This window comes from Petaurus breviceps, unplaced genomic scaffold (genome assembly GCF_028583685.1).
Source record: "Petaurus breviceps papuanus isolate PSGF00001 unplaced genomic scaffold, PetGlider_PUasm1.0 156, whole genome shotgun sequence".
Classification (NCBI taxonomy): Eukaryota; Metazoa; Chordata; class Mammalia; order Diprotodontia; family Petauridae; genus Petaurus; species Petaurus breviceps.
This window is the reverse complement of record NW_027185720.1, coordinates 12,161,165-12,173,704: the sequence shown is the minus strand read 5'-3', so window position 1 is coordinate 12,173,704 and position 12,540 is coordinate 12,161,165. Positions and strand designations below refer to the sequence as shown.

The following is a 12,540-nucleotide window of genomic DNA, read 5'->3' as shown; positions in this document are numbered from 1 at the left end:
CCCCCCCCCCGCCACCTCCCTCCCCTTCTCCCAGAGGATGGGAAGCTATGTGATATCATGGGGTAAGGAGAAGACTTTCAAAGTGATCACTCCTCACACATTGGTGTGCTCTGAATTCTGTCCTGTGGGCTACAAATGCACGCCTGAGTCCAGAACAGATTGGGGGACTTCAGCTTTCTTTATTCAGTCCTCTGATGTTATCTCAATGCCTGCATGTGACCATGGGTGCTTGAAAGCAGTGCCTATACAGTACAGGTTGTATCACCCTGGGAAGGCTTTGGGAACCAGCGTCATCACAGGCCATGGCATGTCCAACACAAGGTCTAACCCAGATAAGATTGGAGAGGCTCACCTGGCATCAGGGTGGTGAATCTCTTAGCCCCACCTCTCAGAAATCTACTGTGTCAGAGAGAAATTGCAGAGTTAGTGAAGAGGGTCCCCAACCCCTGTGAAATCACAGGCCATCAAAGTCTTGAAGGAGGGGTGGGAATACAGCACAGGCCCTGGAGTCAAGAGGACCTGAGTTCAGATCCAGCCTCAGACACTTAACACTTACTAGCTGTGTGATCTTGGGCAAGTCACTTAATCCCAACTGCCCTACCTTCCCCCCTGCCAAAAAAAAAGACAAAGTCTTGAAGGACCCAGGAGAAAGTGTAGCTGGGCTGGCACAGGCTCACAACAAGAATTGGTTATGGCAAGACCTAGGTTTTTATGAGGACTCACAGTTTCTCTCTGGGCCCCAGAGCCATCAACAATGGTCTTCTGGACACGTACCAGCTGAAGTCCTTGGACGGCCTCCTAGAAACTGACTTGAAGGACCTGGCCATCGTAAAGGACAGTAAGGGCAGATTGCGCATCACCCTGCCGATCTTCATGGACAAGGCCAACAAGAACGCCACTGCCGAGGCCATCTCCCTCCCCCAGGACGAGGTGGACAACTTTGCCATGCGCGTGCCCTACGACCGCGTGATCCGCTGTCTGGGTTTCACCTTCAACTTCTCTATCTTCAGCAGGTGAGTCCAAACCAGAGGCCCACTAGAGAACCATCCCACCCATCACTGATGGGGATCCTCTGGGAGAGGAAGGCCAATCCTGGCACAGCTCATGGCCCAGGCAGGAAGGCCTGTGCCCTACCCACAGTCCTGTATCCTCTGAGAAGAGTTTGGGGTCAGGACATTATTGCTGCTCACCCCCAAACCAAAGCCTTCCAGAGACACAGCTTTGAGGTTTTACAAGCCCTGGATCCATGATGCCACTCTCCATTTTACAGATAGGGCAGCTCAGGCCCAGAGAGGTCTAGAATTCCCAACTTGGGCTCCCAAAGCCAGGCTGCCCTCCCATTTTGGGGAAGCTTGGTCTTCCCAAACCTAAGTAACCTTCCATCCTTTCTTCTTCCAGTACTCTTGGACTGGCTCCAGAGAAAGGGCAGAAAAAAAAGTACCCACTGATCAAAGCCAGTTACGAGTCCAAAAGAACCCGCGGGCTCTTTGTTCTAGGCACTGCCAGCCACTCCGTGGACTACAGGAAATCTGCTGGAGGCTTCATCCACGGATTCCGATACACAGGTGGGCACTGCCAAGTCACCAGGTAAAGGATTGATCCTGAGCTGAAGAGCTCTACAGGGGGCACAGGGCTGGTGGGCCGGGCTCAGTCCCTCCTCCCTCCCTGCTGGATGGGTTCAGGCCAGACCCCTTCCCTGGCTTTGCTCCACCCCCTGGGGGGTGATTAGGGTGAGAGCTTTTCTGTAGTCAGCTCTCTGTCCTCTCTCTCCCTTTCTAGTTGGAGATTTTGTCAGCCACAACTTATAATAACAATCAGCTCCGTGTTTAGCCTCAGAACAACAGACTGTCCCGAGCTCAGGTCCTTGTGGCCCCCTTCTCTATTAGCGGAGATAACTCGTGGCCTTGGAGTCAGGAAGGACGTACATTCTGATCCTGCCCCGGACGTTTAGACCCTGGGCAAGTCACTAAACCTCCATTTCTTTATCTGTAAACTGAGTGGGTCCCTTCAGCTCTAATTCTATAGCAATGACCAGCTGGTATTCCTGGTCATAATTCCTCTGCATGAGGTTAGGAAAGCTCTGTTGTGGTTGGGAGGTGAGTCGGAGGAGCTGATGAACAGGCCTGTTCTGGACCTCTCCTTGTCTGGCCTCGTGGCCCACTGATTTCCTAGGTTTGTTACTGCCTCTTCTCAAGGAGAGAATCTGAGCAGCATCTAGCCTTGTCGTTTACAGTCATGTAGGATTCTCCATGACCCCATTTGGGGTTTTTTGGCAGAGATACGGGAATGGTTTGACATTTCCTTCTCCAGCTCGTTTGACAGATAAGGAAACTGAGGCAAACAGGGTGAAGTGAGTTGTCCAGGGTCACATAGCTAGTAAGTGTTTGAGGCCTGATTTGAACTCAGAAAGAGGAGTTTTCCTGACTCCATCCCCCCCCGACTCCATGAATTATGGCACCCCCTGTCTAGATGCCTCCATCTAATCTAGCCCATACTTTAAGGGAATTTGCTTTCCCCCTCCCCATAATTCTAACAAGGGGAAATTCACCACCTGCTAAAGCAGCCCCTTCCACTCTGGCAAGGCGAACATTGTCAGGAAACATTTACTGGCCTCAAGCCTGACTTGGTGTCTTTGTGATTTCCCTCCCTCGCTCCTGGTGGGCCTTCTAGAACCCCAAAGCCAAATCTTGTCTCTATCCACGGATAGTCCCTTGACAGCTACTTGTCACCGAGCCTTCTTCAGGCATTTTAATAAGTCCCAGGTTTTTCCACTGATGTGGACTGAAGGCCCATCACTGTCTTGGTTGCTTCCCTCTGGGTCCTTCCCAGTTGTGGTCCCCAGAACCAAGTGCCATGTTTCAGATCTTGTCTACACAGGGCAGAGGCCCGAGAGGCACTTGCCTCCTTACTCCTGGAAGCTGTGGTCTTAACGCAGCCCAACATCACACTCGCTTTCTTGGCTGCCGAGTCACGAGCACCACTGACTCACATTGAGGGGTAGGGTTTCTGATCATTCTTTCTTAGACAGAAGTATCTGACTTTATCAGAGACATTCACCTGGCCTAGGACAGGACCCCCATCTGAGGACCAGGGACCCCCAGCACCATCAGTGTGCCAGAAATGGCCCACATGCTCTGACATCCCTGTCCCAAGGCAGTGAACAAAGTCCCTGACTATAAGCATGATACATAAAACTCACACATCAAGGGAAGAAGGAAAAAGTCGTCCACACTGAATGGTTCCCTGTGAGCCCCTCCATCTTCCCCTCCATCCCACTGAGATCCGTTACCCCAAACAGAAGGGGAGGGCAGAGGAGCAGTGACCCAACCAAAGGAGAAAGGCTTGGACTAGCTGGGAATCACAGGCTGTTCAGAGCTGGAAAGATTCAAGATCAAGGCAGTTAGAGAGGGCAGCACCTGGAGACCATCCAGTGCAGCTCCTCATTTTGAAGGTGAGGAAACTGAGGCCTAGAAAGTCACTTACACAGGGATGTAAGTGGCCAAGCCAGGATGTGAAGGCAGGTCCTCCAATATGCACATATCCTGCTTCCTCCTGCCACATCCAGTATTTCCCACTCACCAGTCATAAATGGTTCTCCTTCTTAAAAACCTACAAACTAGGGAAAAAAATCTCCTCATTGTCCCTCCTGCCTCCTCTGGCTGCTTCCTCTCCCTGGCTCATGCTCCCACCCTGGCATTTTAATGGCTGTCCCATCAGTCTGCAATTTGTGAGGGTTTGGAGCCCCCTCATTTTACAAGTGAAAACTGCAAGGCCCAGAGAAAGAAAGTAAGGTGGAAACTGATCAAATTATATTAAAAAAAAAAAAAAGCCTGCAAGAATCCAGCCCTCTGGGGCGGCCAGGTAGCACAGCGAGTAAGAGCACCGGCTCCAGTGTTGAGATGACCTGGGGATCGAATCCAGGCTCAGACACTTAGCACCCACCCAGAAACACCTGGCCGTGTAACCTTGAGCAAGTTACTTAATCCCAATGGCTTTAAAAAAAAAAAAAAAGAATCCAGCCCTCTGTTCCTCTTCCACAGGCTGAAAAATGCCCATCATGGGGTAACTGAGTTATAATTGTCATTGGAAAACTGTCTGTTCCATTTTAAACTATCTTAAATACCTCCTGGAAGTCAAATCCAACAGCCCACCTCAGGGAAAGACTGAGCCAGGAGCATACCAGCAGGGGAAGGGGAAACGTTAGGCTCTCATTGGCGAAGGCAGAGGACAGCGCCCTCATATCTGGGCAGTTCTGTGGATCTCTTATTCAGCTGCTGAATGCACGGTTTACTGCACAGCGGGGTTCTACGTGAGCTAATTAATTTTGCCATAAAAACCATAAGGGCTTTACATCCTGACATCTCTGTATTTAAATCCAAAGCCCAACATTGCCTTAATGCTAGCTTTTATATTTCATTATTCCTCCAATTTGGCAAGGAAGGTTCATCATTTTCTCTATTGATTTCCAGACCATATATTTTACATCCAAATACATGTTGTCAGGGAAATAGTGTGGAGAGGGTTTTTCAGTATCCCTCCCAACCTCACATCCCCTCCCAGCGATGCCCACCCCCATGCACACACCACTTAACTTCCCTAGTAGGTTTTGGGAAAAGATAACCTTCTGTAAAACCATGTTAGATGAGTGTGTGGTTAACAGAGGGAGTGTTTTAAATGAGTGATGAGCCAGAAAGCATTACAGTGGGATTTCGTGGTTCTCCAGCCCCATTATAATGTATGCAGGATGATATTGGTTTGGGGCACCTGGATATAGGAAATGCTTGTGTGTGTGTAAATGGTGCAGCAATTGTCTGTTCATCCTTACAGGGCTTTGTGTTAAAGAAGGCTTCCTGGAGCCTTGCAAATTAATGACTGCTTTCCTTGCTTCTCTGTCTCTTCAATTCTCCCCTTTTCCTTTCCCTACACCACCTGAGGCAGACCATACCACTAGAGCTCCTAACCCCCTTCTCCTGGTCTGTACTCTGAGTCCTGATAGAACAAGGCAAATTCCTCTCGCCCTCTCACCTGCCACCTTCTCTCCATCCTCAAGTGGCATTATTTTGAGGCCATTCTGGTCACGCTCTCTGGATGCTGTCCAGGTTGTCAATGATATTCCTAAAATGAAGTGCCCAGTGCTGCTTTTAAAGAGAGATTTAAGATGTCAACAGCTTCTTGAGGAGATGGGATCTGTGAACACTGTTTAGATTTCTAGTCCTCAGTTTAAGGGGCAAGAATGATAGGTTCTTGAACAGGAATGGAGTATATCTAACGAGGCCTTGTGAAAGCATGTTTGCCTGGAGATGTGTGGATCTGATCGAAGGAAGTTAGAACAAAAACAGAAGAGGAAGAAAACTGCCTTTATGTGGCCAGTCAGCAAGCCATATAACACAGAGAGTGGCAGATATAACCAAAGAAGAAGATACTAGTAATTCTCTGGTAACAATATCCAGGAAGGAGCACAGAAAGCAAGCAGAAAAATCAGGGCTTCAGATGCCTATATACCCAAGACCAAGACTATGGGTAATGAAAAAGATAAGCCAGCAACCTTAATGAATGGAGGGAAATTTGAGTGCATCCCTGAGAATTGGTGGGATGCGACTCATGACAGCCATATGGTTTTAGAAACAGAAAATGCATTCAGAAGGAACAGATGAGATGCGAGGAGTGGAGGGTAGAGTCACATTGTACACCATATTAAAAACAAAGAGATCTCTGTCGCAGGCAGGGAGAGCATGAATGAAGAGCTCCTAAGTAAAGGCCAGTGGAGGCAGAAGGAACAGAAAGAGTGTGGTGGTGGGAGGATGGTACAGATTGCCCAACCAGAACAAGGACACGGAGGGTGAGTTTGAGGAGCTGGTCACAAACCTGACCCAAAGGCAGAATATTCTCTATCATATGATCTCAGCCCAATCTTTCTACAAGTGGCAGGGGATGGAAACTTCTCTCTCGGACATGGAGAGCGGGAAGGTGGATTCTCAAATTAACCTTAATGATAACTTCATGCTTAGAGAACCACCATGTTGGAACTGATTTTGACCAATAAGAAAGAACCAGTTGCCCAAACAGAAAGGAAGAGAACCTGGAAAGAAAGCCACTCCTTCACCTTTTTATGTGTAAGGGATAAGGAGAATAAAATTCTGATGGCACAAAGACAGACTACTCAGGGGACATGGGTGGGAGCAGTAACATGTCTGAGCGAGATAGGGGGTTCAGGGAACAACTTCAGTTTTGAGAAGACCTGAGCAGAAGGTGGAAGCAAGACCGGGTCACTGAACAGTAACGCAAGTCTAGAAAATCAGAGTCACAAGAACTTAAAGTTCAGCATAAGCCAAAGCTGGCACTGAATGCAGATGAGAGGCCGACGGCGAGTGCGGAATGCAGGCTTCTGTAAAAGTGTGTCAAGCTGGGATAGATAGGGGGATGGGGAGGGGAATGGGAATCAATGCTCAGATTTTATTTTACTTCTTTATTCACCACCAGGAACTCTCTCTAGACCGGTGAGAATAAACCAAAATTAATCAACAGGAAATTGAAACCAAGAATAACCTGACAATGGGGCACCTCCCTGCCCTTCATGAATTCAAGTTGTCAGGCCCAGACAGAGTCTATCCAGCATAACAAAAGAACTAACAGATGGGCTCGTTGAGTCATTTTTGGTAATCGTTGGGAAATCATGGTGGAAGGGGGAGGTGCCATATGGCTAGAGATGGACAGATATGGTCTTGTTTTTCAAAAAAGAAAGAAGGTAGCATCATCAGAGTATAAACAAGTGATCTGATCTCCAGTTCCTGGCAGAATCTGGAATGGACCATTGAATTTCTGAACACTCATTGGATGAGTGTTCAGAAAAGGAATCTGTGGTCAGTAAGGACTACCTGAGTTCATCAAGACTCGGTCATGCTAGGTAACCTCATTGCCTTTTTATCATGTTTCGTTGAGTGGTAGAAGGGGAGAATTTCACATAAGATTTCATCTTACTGGCAAGGTCTCGTGATATTCTTGCAGATAAGATGGAAGTGTGAGGTAGATGATTGTGGGCTCAGAAGTGGTTGACTGACTGACTCCAAAGAGTAATAATTAATAAGCATGTCATCTTGGGTTGAGTCCTATGGTAGAGAGCTGCCAGCACTCCAGTAACCTTGGACTTACACTGTCCAACATTCTTAGCAATGGCTTGAGTAAAGATACAGATGGCTGGGCTATCATTTTCTTTTGTCTTCTCACCAGCACCTTAGCTTAGGGCCTTATCACTCGACATCTGTGTGTATGACTGAGGTACCACCAGAAGCTATGCAGTTCCCTGCTGCTGAAGATATCAGCATGAAGGCTGAAGGAACTCCTGCTGCTTCGATTCCTACCAATGCTGAGATTGTGACTTATTGAAGACCTGCTCTGCCTAACGCCCCTTATGTGCTCTGGAGGAGCCTTAAGAAATAGGAATTTACAACTTAGCTGGAAAGAATATAATTAACAACAATGTTCTGAGAGAAGTGCCCAGAGCAGAACATCGTTGACATCCAGGAAATTGTTCTGGCTACGTGTGACCTGAAGAGGAGGTGGAGTAGTCATGGAAGAAGGCCCACAGGGGGCAGAAGAACAGACCCTCCAAATACTGGACAGAGCACATGGAAGGAGTCACAGGCTGAGGATGCCTGCAGGGGCCATCATTTGGAGAACTGGACTCAATGTCCTCATCCAGGAGAGCGCAGATCCAGGGAGATATAGGAGTTGCTTTGAGAGAAAGAAAATGAAGGGGACAGGCTTCTCTTGCAGGAGAGGGTTTTTGAGCAGCACCTTTGAGAAGAGTAGGTGTCTTATGACAGGATTGGGGGAAAGGGTATTTCAGGCGCATGAACAAAGGTGTAGAGATAGACATTCACATGGTATATTTAAGGCATGCAGTTACTATGGACTAGGATGTCTCAAGCAAAGGTTTCCCACAGGGGAGTAGTGGGAAACAAAGTTGGCAAAGTTGATTAAGATGAGATTGTTAGGAGCCTTGAATGCCAGAGTGAGAACATTTGGACTTTATCTTGTAGGCGATGGGAAGGTCATTGAGTACAGGGATGACTGATGAAAGCCTGCTTCCTTTGTTTTAAGTAAGATTAGTCTTGTTGCAGCGTTGGGCTAGCGGTGAGCAAAGGCAGGAGGCTCTTACAGTCCCACATACAGACATCAGGTGCTAAGGCCCTAAGCTAAGGTGCTGGTGAGAAGAAAAAAGAAACCAAAAAAGACCAGCCCTATTAAGGAGGAAGCAACAGGGTTTGATGACTGATCAATCAAATATGTGGTAGCAGACAAAAATACAGTCCCAGCAAAGGAACAATGGCGACAGCTGTGTAGCCCTCAATGCCGCCCACACTGCATGGGTGAGCAAACAAAACAGCTTTTTCATATAAATGTCAAAAAACTTCCCTCCCCCCATCTCAGCCTTCCCACAAGAAAGTGATTTGTAAACTGCCGAATGTTCCCCAAATGTGAAGCTCCGATTACTCCCCATCTCTGCCCCCAGCAAGTGCTCAGACATTACAATTAATCAGCGTGTTTTTGTGGTTTTGCCTGGCATGAGCTGTTATTCTCCAAAGGCAAAAGGAGAGCAGCTCCCAAGTCTGGAGAATGTGTGTGTGTGTTTCAATGTAATCTAATCAATTTAATTCAACAGCTGTTTATTGGACAGCTACCACATGTCCAGCCACGTGCTGAGTGAAATGCAAAATGAGAAGGCAGCAACATGTGTAGCAGAAAGCACCCTGAACCTGGAGTCGGGAAGGCCTAGGTTCAGGTCCTCCCCTTAGACCCTCACTAGCCGTGCCACTGTGGGCAAGTCCCTTCCCTTCTCTGGACCACAGTTTCCCCATTTGTGGAATGAGGAGATTGGACTCAGGGTCTCTAAGCTGCCTTTCATCTCTGAAATCTGTGACCCCGTGATACTTTTCCTGAGAAGCTTCTTCATCTAGTGAGGGAGATGATGAAACACATGGTGAAGAAACATGCCAACCTGTGTGCTTCTGATACAAAGAGCTGTGACAGGTGAGAGGTGGGTTAAGACGAGGCAGCCTCTGAGTTCTCCATGGCAGCCTGGCCCAGCCGTGGGAGGAGACTTGGAGCCAGAGAGGCTGAGCTCAGATTCCTCCCCAGACAACCTCTCTGCACCTCATTTTCTTCATCTCTAAAATGAGTGGTCCTGGGTGATCTCAGAGGTACCACCCCATTATCTACAAAGCTTCACAGCGCAGGTGAGACTCGAGCTGGGTCTTGAAGGACTGGCCTGTGAAGCGGTGAAGGTATATCAGGAGGTGGAAACTGAGCTACCAGAGGCCCAGGGGCACAAATGAGCACAGTCTGACTCAGGGGGTGGTTCCAGCAAGTGGTGGGAGATGCTTTTGGACAGACAGATGGAGACTAAATGAACATGATTCAGCAGGAAGTAGGGACAGCACAGCTATTTGACCAGTAAATACAGTGACAAAGGAAAGTGTTTTAGGAGACCCAGCATACAAAGGATGGGTGAAGGAAGCATCAAGGCAGATTCAGGAGGCAGGGAAGCATCACCACATATGGCCTTTAGGAAAGAAGAATCTTTTTTCTTTCTTTTTGGAAAATTTTTCATTACGAGTGGTAACTTCCTGGGAGATGGAAGGCAGAAGGGATACAGGGGGAAATCTAGGCTATGGGGAAACAAAAGATAGCAACAAAATTATATTTAAACAAAATGGGGAAAAATCCACCCAATATTTTAAAGGAAGAATTAGTGAAAGATTGGACATGGATGGTAAAGGAAAAGAAAGACATCAGAGCTGATGCCTGGAAGAAGGGTGGAGCATTGAGGGAAAGGGAGAATGGAGAAGGGGGAGTGATGCCATCCTAGGTCTGTTTGAGAAAATCAAGTAGCATATTTTCATTTCCAGTAGGGGTGTGCACTTTTACATGTAATCTGCAGTATTGACGTTTCCTCCATCGCTTTATGTCTAAAAAGCCAACAAAATGACAAATTAAACCCTGACTTGCAGTGTTTGCTGATTTCCAAGGAGTAGATGCTCACACTGAACATCGGACCATCAGCTCTCTGGATCCTCTTCAAGCTGGTTCCTGCCCACCCCTCATTTACATGGTCCCCTTCTGTCTCTACTGCAGCCCGAGCAGTTCACCGATTATTAGAACATCGCCATCACGGCATCCCCTGGCCTTCCCCCATCTATCCCATCACACAACTCACCAACACCATCATCCGCCGGGTGAATGAGGCCTCGGGCTTGTACCAGATGTTTGGTGTGCTGGCAGACATCATCCTTCTGAAAGAGTAAGTCATCAGTAACCACCCTTCTCCAAACCTGGCAGAGCCTTTGTTTCTCATCTCACCTTTACCCATATCCCTTTCTCTCAGAAAACCTCTCCTGGTATTTCAAAATTTCCTTCACCCTGTAACAGGACCATGGTGGTCCTAGCTCCTGGTGGGCATTTAGGAATGTAGAGTACTTTCCATGGGATAACACCATGCCCTAGTCCTGTCCCGATGCAGCCCAAAGAGGGCTGGCTTCCTGCTCAGTCCAACACTACTGATTGAGCCTTAGAGGGGACGACACTGTAGGTCACTTGTAGCAGCAAGCACCCCAAGCGCGTCCTCAGGGTTTGCAGCTACCACAGGTTCTTGGATCTGCTTTGTTAAAGGAAAGCAACTCAAAATGGGTTAACAAGCTTACTTTAATCAGTCAGACATATATCGTTTACCTTGTTCAGGAGAAAAGGTCAGCACCCTGAACCTCAAAGTATACAGGCATAATTATCAAGACAGAAACATCAAGTAGACAGATTTCCAAACTGTCCAACCATTACATCCATACCCAGTCAACATCTGGGTTTCCACATTCTGGGTTTTTCAAAGCCGGGGGACTCTCAAGAACGGCTTCCCAGAATTCAGATCAAATCACAGAACACTTCTCAAAGTGAGTCCCAAAACAAAGCTACACATCAGTGCTTATATAGCCTTCTCCTGGCTCAGAGAATGTAACAACCTTTTTGACCCACTGGCCAATCAAAAAGTATCTACTGAAAAACAAGCCTCCCTCCCCAGGCTTCTGGTGCACTTTAGCCTAGGGGCAGGGAAGATCTTTAAAATTTACATTCGCATTACATCACTCCACCGGGCATCCAGACACTGTTTATCTTTGCTTTCTCCATCCTATTCTGCACCAACACCCCTCACCACCCTTGGTACCCTCTTTTGTAGACAAGTCCATGTTTTAACTCAGCTGTTAATTCTATTACATGGCTCACGCATAAAAGCAATAAGGTCATAACCTCCTGCTCACCGATCCCTATCCTGCCAACTCTCCATAGGCTTAGTGACCCTGGTTATGCAATTTCACATTTTGATGATGGTTCTTTCAGACTCTGTCTCCCGTGTAACTTGGGGTTTGGCATCAGTCATGACACAGATCATAAGGCTTGGGCCCCCTGGACACCCCGCTGCCCTGGCAGAGACAGGTCTCTCCCCCTCCCCATCGCCCTTTCCCTAGGAAGGCCACAGGCTTCGAGTACCTGGAGGAATACCCTGTCAAGATGCTGGCCGAGCTGGAGACCCTCACTGGGCGGGAAGCGCAACATGGGCTCTTTGTTGTCACGATGGAGTACGGCAAGAACTTCTCTGGACCAGACAAGGATGTCTTCTATTACGACCGGGCCGTGGGGGACGTGGAGGACGCCTGGCAGTCCAACTTCCTTCACCCGGTCATCTACTACTATCACTGCCTTCCCACGGGTGAGCCAGGGCCTGCCCCGTTCCCATCTCACGTAACTGGGGCTCCCGAGGGGAAGCAGACGGTCCAGACACCCAGGGAACCCGGGCTCTTGGGGCCCATGAGGGGACCAGATCAAGATCCTTAGACCAGGGCACCCACAAAACATAATTTCTTATTAATTCATAAAAGCAGCAGCAGCCTGCATGGGCATGCCCCCCCCCCCATATGGGAGCTGCCCAACATTGGGTGTGTCTGAACAGGGCAGGAAGCATGCACTCTCCACACCTTGTTTCCTTGGATTCCCCCTCCCCAAACAGCCCCGAGGAGCAGCCGCTGTCAGTCTCATGGTATTGACATCGCTCCTATTTTGCAGATGAGCAGACTGTCTGGAGGAGGGGCCATGACTTGCCCAGAGTCACAGGGCCAGGACGCATCTGAGCATCTGGTCTTCCTGACTCTGTGCACTCCACGAGGCTGCCTCAGAGGCTGAGTGTTAGGCCAGGGGATCCCCAAGGTCCCCACAACGCTGAGGTTTGGGGATTGTGGAGAAAGGCCACGATGGTGTGAGACCCAGCCGCATCTCAGGTCACCTTGGTTCCTCTGTCTGTCTGTGAGGAGAGCACTAAGCCCGTGACACCAGCCCATTAGGTCAGCTGGCCAGTGGCTGAGGGGCCCTGGTCAAGCCACCTGCTGACCTCAGCTCCCCTCCCAGGCTGCGGTGGGCAGCTCCTGGTCTCAGCCTCTAACAGGCGCTGTTTCTCCCCCCCCCCCCCCCCCCCCCCCCCCCCCCCCCCCCCTCCCC

At 48.8% G+C, this 12,540-nt stretch overlaps 1 protein-coding gene and 1 long non-coding RNA gene across 2 annotated transcripts in view; one reads left to right on the top strand and one right to left on the bottom strand.

Moving 5' to 3' along the window:
* FOXRED2 (FAD dependent oxidoreductase domain containing 2) overlaps positions 1–12,540 on the top strand; it is an 18,741-nt gene that overhangs the window by 3,012 nt on the left and 3,189 nt on the right. Inside the window, exons 3-6 of the mRNA XM_069082065.1 lie at positions 744–1,013; positions 1,399–1,565; positions 10,135–10,300; positions 11,517–11,758. Of these exons, the coding sequence (XP_068938166.1) occupies positions 744–1,013; positions 1,399–1,565; positions 10,135–10,300; positions 11,517–11,758 (845 nt within the window). The remainder of the gene's footprint in view (positions 1–743; positions 1,014–1,398; positions 1,566–10,134; positions 10,301–11,516; positions 11,759–12,540) is intronic.
* On the bottom strand, positions 7,081–11,676 carry LOC138156633 (uncharacterized). The gene is made up of 3 exons (XR_011167195.1): positions 11,539–11,676; positions 10,217–10,292; positions 7,081–9,968 (listed from the first exon to the last, which is right to left on the bottom strand). It is a non-coding gene; the product is annotated as an uncharacterized lncRNA (long non-coding RNA).